The sequence below is a fragment of the Toxorhynchites rutilus genome, chromosome 1 (assembly GCF_029784135.1).
Source record: "Toxorhynchites rutilus septentrionalis strain SRP chromosome 1, ASM2978413v1, whole genome shotgun sequence".
In the NCBI taxonomy this organism is placed as follows: Eukaryota; Metazoa; Arthropoda; class Insecta; order Diptera; family Culicidae; genus Toxorhynchites; species Toxorhynchites rutilus.
In genome coordinates, this window is record NC_073744.1 from 155154000 (window position 1) to 155172765 (window position 18766).

At 39.6% G+C, this 18766-nt stretch overlaps 1 protein-coding gene across 9 annotated transcripts in view; it reads left to right on the forward strand.

The window, feature by feature from the left end:
- The window catches only part of LOC129763323 (protein sidekick), a 230680-nt gene extending 217445 nt beyond the window's left edge, over positions 1 to 13235 (forward strand). For 5 of the 9 annotated variants that reach the window (XM_055762264.1, XM_055762269.1, XM_055762268.1 and 2 more), the window contains 3 exons: positions 4824 to 5144; positions 5210 to 5547; positions 5613 to 13235. In XM_055762264.1, the coding sequence (XP_055618239.1) occupies positions 4824 to 5144; positions 5210 to 5547; positions 5613 to 5855 (902 nt within the window). In that variant the 3' untranslated portion in view covers positions 5856 to 13235. The remainder of the gene's footprint in view (positions 1 to 4823; positions 5145 to 5209; positions 5548 to 5612) is intronic. The other 4 variants (XM_055762271.1, XM_055762272.1, XM_055762270.1 and 1 more) reach the window with 3 other exon arrangements.
- Positions 13236 to 18766: the final 5531 nt, after the last annotated feature.

Below are 18766 nucleotides of genomic sequence, written 5' to 3' on the forward strand. Positions count from 1 at the left end.
ACTACAAAAAAAGATGGTAAACTAGAAAACGCAAGCTTTATAGTTATTTCAGAAGTTTTAACACACGACACTGTGTCAGTGCAGTTGTTTATAAAAAAAATTGATAGAATTTGTCAGAAAAATAATCGATTTTACTAAAATGACTCTCATGTCCGCTCCATCGGGAGCACACTACAAAAACAAAAAGAATTTCGCCAGTCTGTTTAATTTCAAAAAAGTTTACGGACTAGAAACACGGGAAAGGACCCTATGATGCAATAGGAGGAACTCTAAAACGAATGACAAAGAGAGCAAGTATTGCTCAAGATTACGGAAACACAATCCAAACAGCACTAGAGCTTTATGATTGGGCAGTTGAACAAATGATTAATGTATCACGAAGTTGAATTTCAGTTACGTATCCAAAGAACAGCATACAAAAAAGGCTGTGAGCTTAAGGAAGTATTCAATCACGCGAAAACAACATCGGGAACACAAAATTTTCATTGCTTTATTCCTGTAGATGAAAGTAAAATCGCAGCTAAAAGTTTTCAAATTCAGTAGATGATCCCAAGATCTTCGAAATGTTAGATAAGAAGAAAAAACAGAAGTATATGATGATTGTATCTCTTAAGGCGGCATTCCATCTATTCAACATGCTACATGCTACAAGTCAACAATTCAACATGCTACATGGTAAACAACAATAGATATGATACTTGGGCAATTTTTTATTTCGTTTCCACCTCAGCCACTATGTATGCAAACGCTCACTGCTCCAATATATCTGTTCTGATGTTATTGTTTTTATGATCAAAAATTTTGTTGTTCCATTATTGTGGTGAGTTATGATAATCTTCAATGAATGACGTAGTTACTCCAATATTGTCGTGCTACACACGCCGCACCGATACGCAGGCCATTGGATGAGGCCAACATTGCTCGACAAGACCAATCATGTCGTGAAAAGAGACACTCCAATAAGCAAGAACATTGACTTGTAGCATGTAGCATGTTGAATAGAGGGAATTCCGCCTTTAGAATATAAGTTAACATGTACATGGTATACGATCAGACTACATAATAAATGTGTTATGTACAATGTCTACTTGTGCTTTACAAGTAAACGATTTTTTTTTGTTGAATACCATTACTAACTATATATTTTACTTTTCTGATAATTTTTATTGGGTTTTTTTTCTTGCAAAGCAATAAATAAAATACCGATATAATAAACCTAACTATTCATTCATTTACTTTTATGGTCTATAGGGAAACATATTTCCCATGAAATTGTAGGAAACCTATACACCCCGCTATGTTTTTCTGGTGATATTCTCTTACTTTACACCCACAACTGCTAAAATACTGCGTTGTATTAGCATATTTAGTCTAGGACATCTTATGGTCCTGAAGGGGTTAAAAATAGATTTATTATTTGGCTCCTTTAAACCTATGTAACTGTGCATGTAAATATAAACAAAAAAAAACTATTCCAGATCAGTTGTGTCGCAATCTCACCCGAAAAAATTGTCGATCTTGTCAGTTGAAAACGAATTAATTAAGATGATCAATTTTGAAGAAGTTATTAACCCATTAACGACCAAGCTGTAATTTTTTTTTCTACAAAAGCCATTGGTGTAATTTTGATTATTGGCGTTACAAAAGCCCCAATCAGAGATGCCAACCTTCCTGATTTTTCAGGATTTCCCAGACTTTTTGGCACGCTCCCTGATATCCTGACAAACACTCAATTTTCCTTGATTTGTATAAAATGATCCTGATTTTCCTGATTTTTTACTTCTTGCTAAATCAGAAGCCTTCGTCTCAGCCACATCGAAGGAAACGATCTCATTTGTGGAATCCGAACAAATGAAGCGTTCAAATTTGCCCCAAAACGTGCGGTCCTTAAAATGTTAAATAAAAACGATCCGTGAGACACGACAAATGAATTAGCAGGTTCACTGCATATGTTTAAAATCTCCGTTCATGTGCATCAGTTGAAACATGGTTACGTAAATCGTTACGACATGTGCGTTTCATCTATGCATCGATTTTTTTTGAAAGCAAATCGTGGCGGGTGATAAAAACGGGTCATTTGAAACAATTCGACTGACCCGGTCTTCACCTGAAATTTTTTTTTAATCTGGTTCAGGTGATATTGGAGAGGAATTCTGTATTGTGAGCTTCTACCAAGCAACCAGTCGATACATTCCCACAAATACTGCTCGCAACTGAAAAAAATTAGCTTCCATAATTAGTTAATGTTTAGAAATGTTAGGCTACCTGAAAGATTTCAGAACTTCCTGAATTGATTGCAAAACAACACTGTGCATATAAAATTCAAAAAATAATCCTTTTGTTTTCTCAAAAATGGGTACGAACTTTCCGGACAACCCAATATGAGCTCTGCTGAATTTCCCTGATTTTTTTTTCATTTTCCCTGATTTTTCAAAAAAATAGTTGGCAACCCTAGCCCCAATCTTCAAGAATTATTTTTTTCCGTCCTTTCTCTTTTCGAAAAATGAGAAAAGCGTCAAACAAAAACATTCGCCAAGACCTACATTTTTGTTCCTGTAGGAGGTTCAATCTGATGGTTTTCACAATGTATGATCTTTTATTAAAGTAATATTGTTGAAAAGTTTACATATTTTTGAATTTTGTAAGATTTTGTTTTTGTTAGGTTATGTGAGGTTATGTACTTTCCACACATAGTTACTTTAAACCGATTTTTATATTTAATAAATTGATACAAATTTGAATGAAGTGATAGTAGGTGGTAGCTAATAGACTAAGCTATCATTTGATACTAAAACTATCATATGGTTGCTTTCCAAAGCCATGAAAAATTATCGAGGTTGGTGTTCTATTTTTCGAACGCTTGGCATAAAACGTGTTAATCTCTCGCATTCTGATGTCCGATCGAGTCAGAATTACCCAAACCGATCTCAATTTTGCATATCTGAAAGCCGATTGAGTCAAATCCAGTCTGGTTGGGTTTTTATATGGGTGACCAATCTTACATCAATCAAGGCCCGATGAGTACATACTAGAGTTTGTAATTGATTTAAATGAATTGTAATTTTTGAACCATTGAACCATTTGAAGAAGTTTGTAATATTTTGAATAAAATTAAATTCTTTACCCGTTTTTGAGGGTTTTTTTGCATAAACACAACATGACCAGACACTTCCGCACCCGGTGCGAAAGTTCCACTCGACACCACTGAGTGTAGACATTTTCTTTCCTTTTCTTTTTATCGATTTTCGAATTGTTCAGAATAGCTAAGTCTAAGGCTAAGAATTCGACATAATCGAACTCTCTTCAAACATGACATCAAACATCTTTGAGAGAAGCATTCCCCCCAGAAGTTTCTTGTAGATCAACCTGTTTATCGTTATGCATTTGCAAAGACAGTTCGCATAGAAAGCATCTCTTGAATGGGAACTATGGCTGGGAAAATAATGGATTCGTTTTTCCCCAAATCTGATGTGTAATAACAAATATAAGCTTGCATTAAAAAATGGGAAATTTTCCGGATGACAATAAAATAACCACAAATGATAAGTTAATTGGACATATTTAGCATTAAATATAATTTATTGACCATGTTTTGGAAATATTTCGACGCTCTGTAGGACGGCCTTTCGACAGTTGCCATGTTGTTTAGTTCTTTGTTAGCTTTATTTATTAGTTCCTCCTCCGTTTTCACCACGAAAGTGTTGGGCTTGACACTCCGCTTCAGGTTTGCCCAGAAATTCTCGAAGGGACGCAGGAGGGCGTTCGGAGGGTTGGCGGACTTCGGAACAACATCTATCTTCAAGCGGTTCGTCTCATTCAACGACTTCTTCGCGTAATGGGCGGAGGCCAGATCCGACCAAAACTCCACATCCTCGCTCGAGTGATATTTTCGGATGAAGGAGGCAACTTCCAGCGAGTAATTTGTGCTATAAATTTACCCTTTTCAAGAGTCCCGAAAAGAAGAGGAGCGAGTTTGACATTCCCTTTTCGCTGATGGCTAGTCACAGAAGCATCTTCTTTGAGAACTTGATGTGGGGGATGTACTTCACGTCGGAACTTATCTCCTTGGTGGGAAACGTAAAGAAGCTGGTTCCTTGTCTGTCGTTGCCATCCAGTCATTAAATACGTCCCGTCATCCATGACCGCGACGTTTCGCTTCGCCGTAAAAATTTGATTCTCCATCATTTACAGTCTTCGTTTCTGGGTCACTTGCTGTTCCAACACCGGTCTCGACTTACGTTTTCCGAATGGCGACAGTCCTTCTCCGCTAGGTATTTTTTCACTGTCTGGCCGGTTGCTCCTACCTCCCTACCCAAAACCCAGAACGATGTAGCCACCTTTCCCTCCGTCTTCTGGTTTAGCTTCAGCTGCAGTTTACGCTCGGCTCGCGTAGATACCGGAACGAGCGTATTTGCTTTAACTTTTTCGCCATAATATCCGATAGCCATAATACTGATAGCGCTGTCAAATTTTGCTTGAAAACTCATGGGCTACTATAGTTGACGATGCACAAGTGGTCTCATACCAGGTGTTAAGGTGAACGCATGTAAAATTGTAAAATTTGTCCATTTTTTAATACAAGCGTTAGAAAGAAGTGCATTCTATCATTTCGTATTTTATCAATGGTTTATTGCTTTCATATTTCATGTCATTACAAATTTCATTTCATTCGCTTCAGGTACAGTTTTATCGCTAATCATTTATACACCTAACAAAATATGTGGTTACCAAACAGTACTAATCCACATTTGCACGTTGTTCGAATGTTATTCGTCACCTCTTCTCCATCTCTCCAAGTGTATAACTAATCCTTCTGTTCACAGACGACTCCCGCTGGGAAACGGTAGCTCGAACAACGAACGGCCCGATCCAGGAGTTCACCGTTAGCTTCCAGAGCCTGCTACCCTCGACGGCGTACAAGTTCCGTGTGATTGCCTACAATCGGTACGGAATCAGTTGTCCAGTGTACTCCGACGACGCCATCTTGACTCCGTCGAAGCTGTATCTGGAGTATGGCTATCTGCAGCAGAAGCCATTCTATCGGCAGACGTGGTTCATGGTGGCACTGGCCGCCACCTCCATCGTCATCATCATTATGGTGATTGCGGTGCTCTGCGTGAAGAGCAAAAGCTACAAATATAAGCGTGAGTTTTTATTTGTCTGTTAAACATAAAACAGGAGAGTTCAATGTTTCGTATCTTTCACGCAGAAGAAGCGCAGAAAACCCTCGAAGAGTCGATGGCCATGTCCATCGACGAGCGACAGGAGTTGGCACTGGAACTTTACCGATCACGTCACGGAGTGACGAGCGCCAACGGTACGCTCAACGGGACCGGAACGATGGGACGCCGAACGGGAACGATTCTGGGTCGGAAACAGCAAACTTCGGCAGCGGCAGCTGCCTCCCTAGGCAAGTCACCACCACGGCCATCGCCTGCCTCGGTGGCATATCACAGCGACGAGGAAAGCCTCAAGTGCTACGACGAAAATCCGGACGACAGCAGCGTCACGGAGAAGCCTTCCGAAGTCAGTTCCAGCGACTCACAGGTAGGTTGATTCGAGGGCAGTTTGAGACGATGCGTTGATTTCTCACCTAATCCCAATCTCATTAGGCTTCGGAAAGCGAGAACGAGAGCGTCCGATCGGATCCGCACTCCTTCGTGAACCACTACGCGAACGTGAATGACTCGTTGCGACAATCGTGGAAGCGCCAGAAACCGGTTCGGAACTACTCCAGCTACACAGACTCCGAACCGGAAGGTTCGGCCGTGATGAGTCTGAACGGAGGACAGATCATCATGAACAACATGGCTCGATCGCGAGCCCCACTGCCCGGCTTCAGCTCGTTCGTATGACCTTCGTCCTGCGAGGGGATTATTGATGAGCTCAGCAGCAGCGGCAAGCTGCACACCAAATGCAACGGCTTCGCGCTCAACGGGAACGCGGTGGTCGTTGTCGGGGGTGGGGTCAGCGGCAGCAAGAGCGAAAATCATCTATCCTGATAGGAGCTAGGAGCGACGAACGATGCCAGAGGAGGAGGTAGCTGTAAGATACATGTTTGTGATACAACAGTTTTACAACTGCGAATTTAGAGCGAGCGAGCGAGCGGAGGTTTGTATGAGAGGGATAGACTGTGCGGAACCAGTGTTGACAGCGTTTGGAGGACACACACACGATGAGCCTTTTATTTTAATGAATGGATGAGAAGCAATGGGAGTACTTGGTTACGATAGATAGACGTTCGAATGAAGCAGCCATTTGTTCCAAACGGTAGTGCAGAATCAAAATATGACTGATTTTTTTATTCTTTACTGTAGAATATTCAAGATTAGTTTAAATTAATGTTCGGTGCCCGTGCACCGTTGCTAAGAATTATTTTAACCTCTACCTAGAAGAAAATCTTTGAATTTAAGCAAATGCAATTGATAAAGCTCCTTTTGTACAATTGAATGTGAGAGGTCCGATGGTGACCGAAAATCCGAATGCATTCACACTCGAACAGCAACACGGAAAATTTTTATCCATCTGTGAAAATGTTTTAATCTCATCAAAATATCGAGGTGTATAGTTTTTACAAGAAGTATATACAAATTATTCACGAAATACCGGAGGTGACGCCACATATTGTAATCGGCCACCTTCGCTATTTGATCTCACAAAATGGTAGAACAGAAAGGCACAAACTTATAATAACATACACACAAAACTTGGGTACGAGAGTAGGGATACCATCTGGTCGGAGTTAAAAATCAGGACACCTGTCACAGGTACCATTATGACTAAACCATTATGATTCCTTGTGATATAATCAAGTAAAAACACGTTGTATCTTATTTGTGAGACCAAAATACTAGAATTTGCGCAAATACTCCGGATATTATGGCTTCTGTCTTTGTACGAACAATGTAATCATGCGCAATAGTGCCGGAGTACAATCCATAGATTTGAAGCCATTATGATGTATTACGGTATGAAACGGAAGAGCTGCTCCTGCAACCCTAATCTTCTGAGCGGCTAGATTTGATTTTTACACCACATTATTCAGCATGGATTTGGAAGTGGAATTCTAATATTGATGAGGGCAGAAAGAAAGACAAACGCGTGCAGTGCATGTAACCCATGTAACGGACAAACAAGTAGTGAGAGTTTTATTTGACTGATGATCATGAGTTGCTTGTATTGGATGGTCTTCAACACTCCTCCTCAACCCATAACATATCGTAATCCCATTGCTTCGCGACACAATTTTATCTTTGATGGAGGTAATGGCTTGGTTGAACCGTCTGCAGTCTGCTTGTCAGTGCTGGTATACTCCTCCTGGATGTCCCCCTCGTCGCAGTAATCATGGATGAAATGATGACTTTATAAAAATGTTTGTTTCTAGGTTGATAGCCACCATTCTTCGCCACGGAGATCGCACTCTGGTTATCGCAATGAATAACAATGGCTTTATCCTCCTCGAACAATGCTCTTAAACGCTTCCACCACAGCTGCCGATGTACTTGGCTCCACAAGTGAACAGAGCAACGGTTTGTTGATGTTTGCAGCTCCATGATATAGCTCCAACTTCAGCGGTGAATACGTATCCTGTGGTGGATTTTCGGTCGTCTTGGTCAGACGCCCAGCCAGCGTCGTAGAATCCTTCAATCATTGATTCTTTATCCTGCTGGTATACCACGTGATATTTGGATGCTCTTTTTAAGGAAACGTAGCAAGTGCTTCACTGCATTCCAATGTCGCTCACCAGGGCTGGCATTGAATCGGCTGAGAATGTTCAGCGCATAACAGATGTCCGACCACGTGCTTTGTGCCAAGTACGTAAGGCAGCCAGGCAATTTCCTTGTACGGAACATTTGTCATGCGTTCCACTTTTTCATTTGTTGAAGAACACATTCCCTTCGTCAATTTCTCGCTTATGTTCATAGAAGAAGTCACGGTTTTGCATGTGGGACATTCAAAATCGATCCAGAATCTTTGTAATATAGAACTTCTGATCCAAAATAACCGCTGCTTCCATTCTGGTTATCCGGATACCCAGAGCGTATTTGGCAGGTCCAATATCCTTCATCTTGAATGCCCAGTTTAGCTTCGATTTGATTTCGTTCGTCCATCGCCTACAGTTCCTGAAGAAAAATACTTCATCCACATAGACTGCAACGAACAATATCTTATTGTCTTCGATCTTATAGTTCACACAAGGGTCGTATGTGGTACATTGAAGACCGAATTTCCGGAGGGCAACATCCAGTTTCGTGTTCCTCGGACTCGATTGGATTGACTGAGTCCATACAACGTCTCAACAGACAAACCTTGTTTCCTCCATCTATAAAGCAAGGAGGTTGCTCTATGTATATCTCCTCGGAGAGGTCTCCTTGCAAGAAAGCTGTTAAGGCATCCATCTGATCGATCTGAAGTTTCCGACGAGCAGCCATTGCGGAAAGATATCGCAGGGAACTGTATCTAACCACTGGGGAATAGGTCTCCTCGTAATCCACTCCCTTTCTCTGCGAGTATCCTTTAATGACCAGCCTGGCTTTGTTCCCGGTCGATGTGGCTTTTTTCGACCAGCTTAGTCCTGTACACCCATTCGCATTTGATGGCAAGACAGCAAGTGTCCACGCCCCGTTAGAAATGAGGGCTTCAACTCGTCCACCATGGTCTGTTTCCAATGCTCAGCATCTTCTCGTGATAACGCGGAATTATGTTTTGTCATCGATAAATGTCAAACAATATCAACAACCTCCTAGTGAGTTTTCCTCCATTGGTCCAACAATATCCGAATGAACTAATACGAGCACTTCATTTGCGCGGGACCCACTGTGATTGAATGGAAGTCGTGTTTGCTTACCGATGGCACAAGTTTTGCATTGACCAGTGTCGGTTCCATTGAATTTGATTCGTTCTACCATGTCATTCCATAGTTTTATCAGATTCCAGGATGCCAAATGACCCATGAGCATGCTAGCGCCTTCGTAGTTTTTGGTCTAACTTGAACAAACCGAAATGAAATCAAAATACCAATCGTTATCTTCTATGGCGTTTCGCATAGACAACATCGTACAGAAGGCATTCCCTTTTTTGCATGATCGCTTCTTGCTATGTGGCCATATTTTTCACATCGACGACACTGTAGACTTTTTCCTTTCGATTGTGCTTCCTTGACGAACCTCTTTTGCTCGAATTTCGAATAATTTTTCTTCAGTATGAACGCCGAATCTGTACAAGTGGGCTATGCTAAACTTGTTTCTTGGAGCAACTTGGTTTTGATTATGTCTCCTGTTATTTGTGTACAGAAAGAAAAGAATTTTTTTTTTGTGTACAGAAAGGTTTTGACTGCGAATTTCCAAGTGCGCCAGTTCTCCCGACCGTCCAGCCGCTTGATGGCTGGATGGCCCTGTGTGCAGATCTGCTCTGATGTTTGTGCTTGCACTCTCGATGAATTTCTGGATCTTTCTCCGTTCGACATCGTCGTAAGCTAAGATAAGATCAGACAATAGGAGGTATTTTGCGGACCAAATTTCTGTCAGATACGGACCAAATTTCCGTCAGTCGTTCTGATTTCTGATTGGCTGATTTCGAGCGAATGGCTCTAGCTCGTGAATATGAAAAAAGAGATAGTTGGTACCATCCAGGTTGTGTTTTGCTGACTACCAATCTCTTGTTACACTGCTCACATGTTCTTTCCTGCTGACTTATTTTGATGAACAACGAATTTGGTTCTGTTCTGTCGAGGAAAGTTTTCGCTTCATCGACGGTGTACTCATAGTCGAATTGAATATTCATGTCATCCACATTATCTTTAAAATTAGATGAAGCTGAAATTCGATATGATGTCGATGCTGCTTCACTGTCCATAAATTTATGGGCTGAACATTCTTCTATTCGCTTTGTTAGCAAGTCCATCAATCCAACAAGATGTTCTTGTTTATCGGCTGTATGCGAAGCATTCGGTACTACGGTCATATATGAGTCACGATTTTCAACTGCACGAATCAACGAGAAAAGATTCTCCAGATAATCTTGGACGAGTTGTTATGGATATCATTATTATATTATAGATATGGGTATTTAAAAGACTTATTTTATCATTTTAAAACATATTTTTGAGATTACCTTATTGAAAATATGCAAAATCATTAAATTCGCACCAACCAAATGTTACGATTCATAAAAACAGAAATTAAAAAAAATCCGCAATTGTATAATATTTGGCAACTCTGGCATCTTCACGTCATGGCTTCATTTTTGTCCGACGAAGAAGAGTAAAAAGCCAGTTGTCTCATCTTGTCTTAGGTCGTAAGCAAGATGATGGAGTTAACAGGTGGCTCGTAATTTACACTATTTAAAAAAGACATATGAGGAATGGCAAGACGAAAAGTTTGGATTTGTTTATGTTATTACTTACGTTGGTATGGTAACATTTGATTTCGTCGAAGGTATTTGGAGCAGTATAATAAATAAACAGTTGTCGTTGAAAATAGTAACCAGTAACCTTTATGCATATGCTTCCGCCAGCTGGCTCGGCTAATGTGATATGATTTTTTCAGGGAATGCTTTGATCGTGGTACCGCCACTGGCGCATAATTTGCAGCTTGGTTTTTTGTGCTGGTTCATAACGGCAATCAACCGTGCCGGCGAAACTGTAGTCAATGTTTAGTGTTGTTTGGATACCATCTATGTAAATAAATTCAAACTTACGGGATACGTCCGAACGGCAATTCTGACATTACGTTTTACCTTCCACTTCACTTTCCTTGGTCGTAAGTAACGAACAAACAAGTAGTGACAGTTTTATTTGACAGAAGATCATGGGTTGCTTATATTGGATGGTCTTCAACGAATATTCTTGTAATGTTTCGGTGTTTGGATATGCTTTTCTAAATCAGATTTATCTGTGGTGGTTAATTGCAGGGGTACGACTAAAACGTCAAATCTCTCATATTGCCAGTGTACCCAATATTGCTGCGGTTTACTGACATTTTGGTTCAATCAATTACTGTTGTTTACAACTCGGTCCGGTTATATAGTCGAATAGTGGCTAACTTTAAACTCCATGTTAAATGTGAACACCTCCATGTGAAACCGAAATATGAAAATCGCTCATGCAGTTAGAATAAAGCAGCGCATTTTTCGATTTCAATCCTCGTAAATGATATGTTGATAAACAAATGACGCCATATTGATTTTGATTTTGGGTAGCCTATATTCAATTGATGTCTAACCCCTGGTTAATTGTTGATTTCAAACTTCTGTTTCAACAAAATGACAAAATTCACATACCGCACCGACACATAGCAAAAAAAAACCAGTAAAAATCACATATGCAGTACTTAGCCTCATGATCATGATCGTTCAATTCGTCAGTAAAATAACGCACCTGTTTAGATATTTGAAAAATCAACTTGAAATATCGAGACAAATCACAAAAAAACACCGTGTCCGGTGAAACGTAAACTCTGAATGAAAACAGATGGAAGATCTCGTGGAAGATGCAACTGTCACTCTTTATACGCATGCAAAATTTTAGTCACAAATAAAAAAGGTTTCAATCAAAAACAAAATACACTGAAAAAAATTATGATTCGAAAATGAAGAATAAATCAGGAAGCCATTTTGGGATTTTAAAATCAGGATATGCCCGGAAAAATCAGGACGGATGGTATCCCTATACGAGAGGTACTTATTTTTATTTCGTCCGATAGAGGAAAAAAGGACTTAACCGTTCACTGCCATGCCCTATTCCATAAACTGTAACATTTCCCAGTATTAGAAGCCACAGACGGATAAGTCTGGAACACGAGAGTTCCCCCACGGCCATGGAACATTAACATGCTGAACCGTCTTGTGGGCGCGACGCATCAGGGAATGGTCCCTGACCTGAAGGAACTCGTTCAGCGAAGTGTGCAAAATTTTATTTAACCTTTCTAATTTTCGATAATAACTCATTTTAAAATCTGTTTTAATTTGATCTACTTCGTTCGAGTCTCAGAAGTGCGAACATACCTATTTCCAGTTGCCTTATTATGTAGAGAAAAAGAGAAAATTAACAAGAACGTTATATCTATGATATAAATATAGCATCTTCACCGTTTGCTATTTTATTTTCGGCAGAATGTTGTGCACCTCAAAAACGAGTCACCGATGATAGCAGATGAACAAATGTATATAGATGTCAGAACAAAAAAATGAGTGTTAATGTGATAGCACCAAATTGAACTTTCAGAGAACTCTTTCTACTTAACGGAAAGTAAATTATACCGAGTTATGATGACTACCTAGTTTCGCTGCGCGGACTACGCAAACCAAGGTGAACGCCCGTGTAAATGTGTTTGTCTTTGTATAAAATTTATACTGCAGGTTATTAATTTATTATAAGTTTTCTAGTATTTTATATAGCTAGCAGAACTAAGTAACAGAGGCGAGACAGACGAGCAAAGGCAAGCTCTGCATCGATCTTATCACCCGATTAGGCGCTGATCGTCAGCAATTCGATAGGATTGTGTATAGATAGTAGATAATGAAGAATAAAAGGCAGCACAATAGTAAGACAGATAACACAAAAACACACACACGCGTATCTTCGTATAACATAAACAATCGAATACACAATCGTTTTACCCTTCCTCCCCGAAAGTGGAATAATAGAACCACGCTGACTATATATGATATATAAAAATACCCGTATAATAGTATTCAGAGGAAATAACGAGAAACAGATGAACTTAAATAATACAAAACAAGAACAAATAAATGCCACTAAAAATGATGATGACAAAATGTATGCGCGAAATAAAGAATATGGAATATAAATAGCGTTTCAACGGTGAGTAGGACGAAAACGAAAAACCATTTCTACCTTGAATACTTTATTCAATTACGAGTACAACTTCGATGGTTCTAAAAGTTAAACACTGAGCAAAGAAGGTGCAAAAAGCAAAAAAGAGGGTTGATTGAGGGACATTGCGCCTGGTAGTAACGCGGAGCAAAATCTATAGACAAAAAAAAAAAACGCTCCGGGACGAGAATTTGTTGACGAAATAAAATTCGGAATAATTAGAATCCGGAATCATAAAACCAGTTGTATCTCGGGATTGGTTAGAGGGTACAACAAACATTCCTATAAAAATACAAATACAATTTAGTGTTCTTTAAAAAAAATATAAAAAAAATATTCCGTAACAGTGTTGATAATTTTTCGTACTTTACTTCGTATACCCTCTATCAAAATTTGGATTCTCTGTTCGTCAACCTTAGCGTCCATTTTATTCTCCGATCTCTTCATGTCTTCGGCATCCCTTGTCACCTTGGCAGTCTTTAATTTCTGCTTGACGATTGTCCAATATTTTTCGTTTAGGCGGAGAATTGGGGGCAATTGGGAGGATTTTTTTTTAACCCATCCGTTTATTAGGCTCATTTAGCAATTCAGCTGTCACAGAGCCGAATTTATTCGTATACATTTTTATGTTAAGATAACTATTGTTGTATATTATTTAGGCTTAAGATTCCTATCCATCGATAAACATTTGTTTTTTTTATGTATAACACAGTAGCTGTTTAGGCCTCTAAGAATATTCCAATTCTATCGATACACAACACATGCCGAGTATTCCATTTCTATCGATACACAACACATGCCGCCTTTTTCGGCGTTAGAATATTCCTATTGTTCGAATGTTCACAGTTGGACTGTTCACAACGGGACTGCTGATATGAGGCTTCCATTGCTGTGTTAGAATTAGCACCAATTACCGATGCAGCAGATCGTAATGTGAGCGGTAAGGGACTGAGATTACCGACACATGATGATTGTTGCGTGGACGTAGTAGCTAGAATAACACACAAAGATGGTCAGTTGAGGGGCCCTGAGTTATTAGCTCATGATCGTTCGCTTAGTAGCGGACACGCAACCAATTAGGCTACGAAGACCCCCAATTGGGAGGATTGAAGGCACTGTCAGCTTGCCAAACCTTTACCGGTTCTTTGTGAGATTTAATAAACGAAAGGAGACGTTTCTGCAGGCACTCTCTCCGATACATGTTCAAGTACATTGTCTTGTTAGTGACGAAAACCTTTGTTTTCTGTCCACTTCTGAAAATCTCTTGCCGAATCAAGAGCTTTCTTGCCAATTTACCAGCGAAAACGCACTTAAATTTGCTGGGGACATCTTCTCCAGCAGCGGTTTTATAGAATTTCAGCGTCTTGCAGCAACCAACCAATGCTTGCAGACACGGAAATTACGATAACCTTCTCTCATACGGCAATCCGGATGATATTTTGGAGTCCGCAATCAGAGTGTTTTTTCGCCTTAATTGTTCTCAATACCTTCAACCTCAGTTTCCGATCCATTACGACGCGTCCTCTGATCCTGCCGAACAACAGTTGTACGTTCAAAAAAAACGTTTCAGCACATCATACGATTTAGCCACTCCAAACGATTGCGCGATTCTAGTACCTGACCACGCCGGATTTTTAATGTGGGTGTTCAAAATTCTCCACAGCTTTTCCAAAACAAAACGGATCAACGTGAAATTTTACTGTCGACAAATACAGGTTTTCCAAACAGTTCGCTGTCAAAAGATTTCAGATACGCCTACTGCGACCGTTGCTATAAGATGAAAAATGATTCCGGATTCTCAAATTTTGTACGGATTCCACCCCTTCTTTCCTTGTTTGTATTTGAGTTGCTCTAAACTTTGCAGTTCCTTCGCTCTAAAATTCCACTCGCAAATGTAGGATCCACTTATGCAGGCCTAAAAACCTTCTTCCATGTGATATGAGCGCTAGATTTTTTCTTTCTTTTGTCTTGCTGATGGCGGATGAGTAATGCGGACTTCGTGCAGTGTGTTAAATGTTCACGATAACGTAACAATCATATCCACTTCACATATTGCAAGATTATGTTTTCCCCATTTTCTAGGTTCAAAAATGGCGCGAACTATCGGAAGGCAAATAATTCGAAGAAACAAACTCTTAGGTCAACGAATGAATTTCTAACGCAGAAGCTGCAAGTCGTTAGTGGAGTGCCCCTCGTTGATGTTCTTCATGGAGTTCTATATAATTCGGAAGCCTCATCAGCAAATATTTAAGGGCACCAGCACCGCACGCTTACCGTATCCTGGTTTCTGTCTATAGGAAGGGTGGAAACTCCATGAAGTCGCAAGTCAGATGTCATCTGGAAGCATGTAAATTGATCAGGTGAACCTGTTCCATCCGATCTCATTACTGAACGTATTTCAAAACCATTAGACTTTCCCTAAACAAGGTGGGAAACCCAAAGTAGTCGCATTTTGAATCAATTAGTTTCGGTGGGTTTTTTCTGCTCAAAAATTAAGTTTTTAATTTTCGGAAAACTAAGTATGCCAAGTTACTTAATTAGGTAAGGTTTTCACGCCCAGAAAGTTTCATTAAGTTCTCAGAGGGTCATGCCAATCCTATAGACGAGTTGGCACGAAATCCGTCATAGGTGGATTAATACAGGTTTATAGTTAGAGACATTCATTCCCTGTTCGTCCCGGAATGTAAAATAGATGCATTTATGAATGCCGCATATTACAGGTCGGACTCGATTATATATAGCCGACCATTTTTTTTTTCAACAATTATTTTCGAATCCTATACATAATCGAATCTCAAGAAAACAATTTTTTCATTAATGTATGAATGTCAAACATTAATAGAAAAATACCTTTTTCTGATTCGATTATGTATTGGATTCGAAAATTAACGTTGAAAGTAAATTGCGATTATATATAATCGAGTCCGACCTGTATCTTAAAAAAGTGCGGATTCCGGCCAATGTTCGATTTTTCGAACAGTGATTCCCCAGAAAATGGAAGATGATCTATAAAATGGGGATTTCTTTAGCGTCAAGCATCAAAATTACACCAATGGTTGTCATCAAAAAATATGTTTTCCGGCTTGGTCGTTATTGGGTTGAAATAAAGGTTTTTTCTTTCCGAAAAAAAAAATAAAGTTTTCCCTACAACGTTAATTTTCATGTTTTATTCATACGTAGTTGTCCTGTAACTTTTTAACACTTTGTAGGGCCGTGTCAACTATATTGCCACCAACAAAAAAAATGGTTTTGCTGCCATTGAAATATTATTTCAATATTTAACTTAATAAAAAACTTCTAAAGGGATCTGGCAATACTCTATTTTTTTTTGAGCTGCTAAAAATGTAGAATATTAATTTGGGAGACATTTTTCTGTAGCAAAACCACGATTTCACAGCGTCGGCAGAAAATTCTGTTTAAATTCGTTTTAAATGCAAGATTTTTACTGTAAATGTCATGCAGTTTTTTTTAATAAAATAGATGGCGTATTTGATGGAAAATTAAATATTTTTTTTCTTCGAAACTCTATATAAAAACAGTTTTTTGATGTCCTAGAAATATTGTAATTCACTGGAACAATCAATATCGACGTAGGACTACGTCTTTCATTCTTGTACCGAGGTGTAAGTTCAAAGTTTCGAAAACGAGAGAGTGACGATGGAGTGCAAAGAGGGATCGATTCCTCCCTTGAGCGTTAATAATTCTTTTCCGGCTGAACGAAGTGGTATGATCATCACCTTATTCGAAAGATGAAATCTCGCTTAACTCTTGAAAAGGTCCTATGTAACAAAAGTAAACAAATCGAGTTAATGGATGCACGCTCTTAGTTTTCAATCATTGAATGCATTACAAAAACAATCGTTCATGTATCTATCTTCTTCATCTTTTTATCGCCGATACAAAAAATATCCAATGTACAGATCCGTATTTTAAGCACTCGGCTGTTACTTCGGACTGCCACTTTCCCCCGACGCTCGGAACGTCCGAAGTAACAAAGCAGTCAAAACAACACAAAGTCGTACTTCGGTCGTTTTGGGTTTTTGTTTCTTACAGGCGTTGTTAGCGATTTCAGTGCAATTCAACGAGTGATAACAACAATAATATGTCTTTAGAACGAAATGCTGATATTTGAATTGCTGTTTAGTAGTTAGTTTCAGATTCGCATCGTGCAACGTAATATGTCCAATGTGCAAACGCGGCAGTCAAAACGTCCAATGTAACATTTTTCGTTCCTAGGCTTCAAATTTGAGCTCAAATCACTGAACAACAGTTACGATTGGTTTTTCAGAGTTATTCTTGACTGCTAGTGGTGAAAGTAGCGATAGAGATCGATACCTTTCAATACAATTCGCAGATTAATGTTCGGGTCTTCAACTTCGTTCTTCTCGAGTTGACGAAAATGTTACATTGGACCTTTTCAAAAGTTACGCGAGAAATCTCGTGCAACTTTTGAAAGGTCCTATGTAACAAATCGAGATAATGGATTGTAACCCGAGATGGTCGGGTCTGAAGGAATGGGGGATTCTGTCTAGTTAACGGCTTAAGCGCCACTCCCGAAGGAGACCGTTCACCACGGTTTCTGTGCCCAGCTGAGACTCTGCCAAAGGGCAGGTTTTTTCTTTGAACCCCCAAACACAAAGAAGTTCCAGGTTTGACCATCCCAAGCACGTGGGGAAACCAATGATTGCTAAGGCAATTGTTGCTCGTAACAATCGATCTCAGATCGATAAAGTAGATCCCACATTTGGCTGTATTATCATCACAGGTGAAATCACGTTTGGGAAACCAGAACCAACCAAAATTTCCAAAAAAGGCCAAAGGGAAAAACAAGGTTTACAAATCGGGATCTCCTCGCAAAACCAGTTTGAAGACTCTGTAATTCTCTGCATAATATAAATAAAACTAACTGTTACTTCCAGTTTCCGAAAGAGTAAATAAAAGTATTAAACGATATTTATAGTTTACTAATATTTCAAATTTCACACATCTATCTGTAAATATTTGTTTCCTGCTCTATACATCATAATTCCATAATTTCCCATTTTTTCTTCACTTTCCCTCCATTTATCCTTTTCTTTGACTAAACTCCACAACACCACTATCCTATTATTCGGCCCTTCAAACTTTCCTACTAAACCCCTCACTATGATCTTCATCACCATAACCGTAATTTTCTCCGGAGTTTTTCATTTAATCAATAATCGTGCTTTTCTCGTGCTCATATTTTCATTCTCTTTCCCGACATCAGTTATTCTTCTTATCACTCTTCCATGTGTTCCTCCAGATATAGCGTATAGTGGTGGGTACTTGTGTGCGTATGTCATTCATAATCTATTTATTTCATTTAATTGACAATTAAAATTACAACCAGCGGAAAATATCATCATCGCTGGGAACTAGGTTTTTTAGGTTTCTCAAATTCATTCATTGGTTCTTCATGTACGTGGAAAATTTCATTTTCTATATGATCATATATACTTAGGATTCGAACCGGCTACCTTATCATGACAGACCGGACGACCAACTCGCTCGGCTACGATCGCTACTCTTATGCTTTTGCGACCGTATCGGCTTAAATGTCGTCTTGCGCAAGGAATATAAAAGTTGTGTTACTCACAACCTTTTTGAGTTCGCTGTCCAATATACTTTCTCTGCTGTTCGGACTAGCGGAGATTCTTCCGCTGTCGTCGATATTGCTGTCGCTCTGATTAGCGGAGTTTATTCCGCTGCCGTGGACGTTGAATCAGCGGGGTTTCCTTCCGCTTACTCCAGTCGTCGTCGTTGCTGTTACTGCTCTCTGCCAGCGCTTCGCGCTCTTCAGGCTATTGTTTCCTGGTACCTTATCGCTGCGCCGTGGGGTCTGGAACGGCTCTAGCTGAATACGGTGTGTCGGGAATTTGCAGCTGTAGGACAGAATAGATATATGTTTCC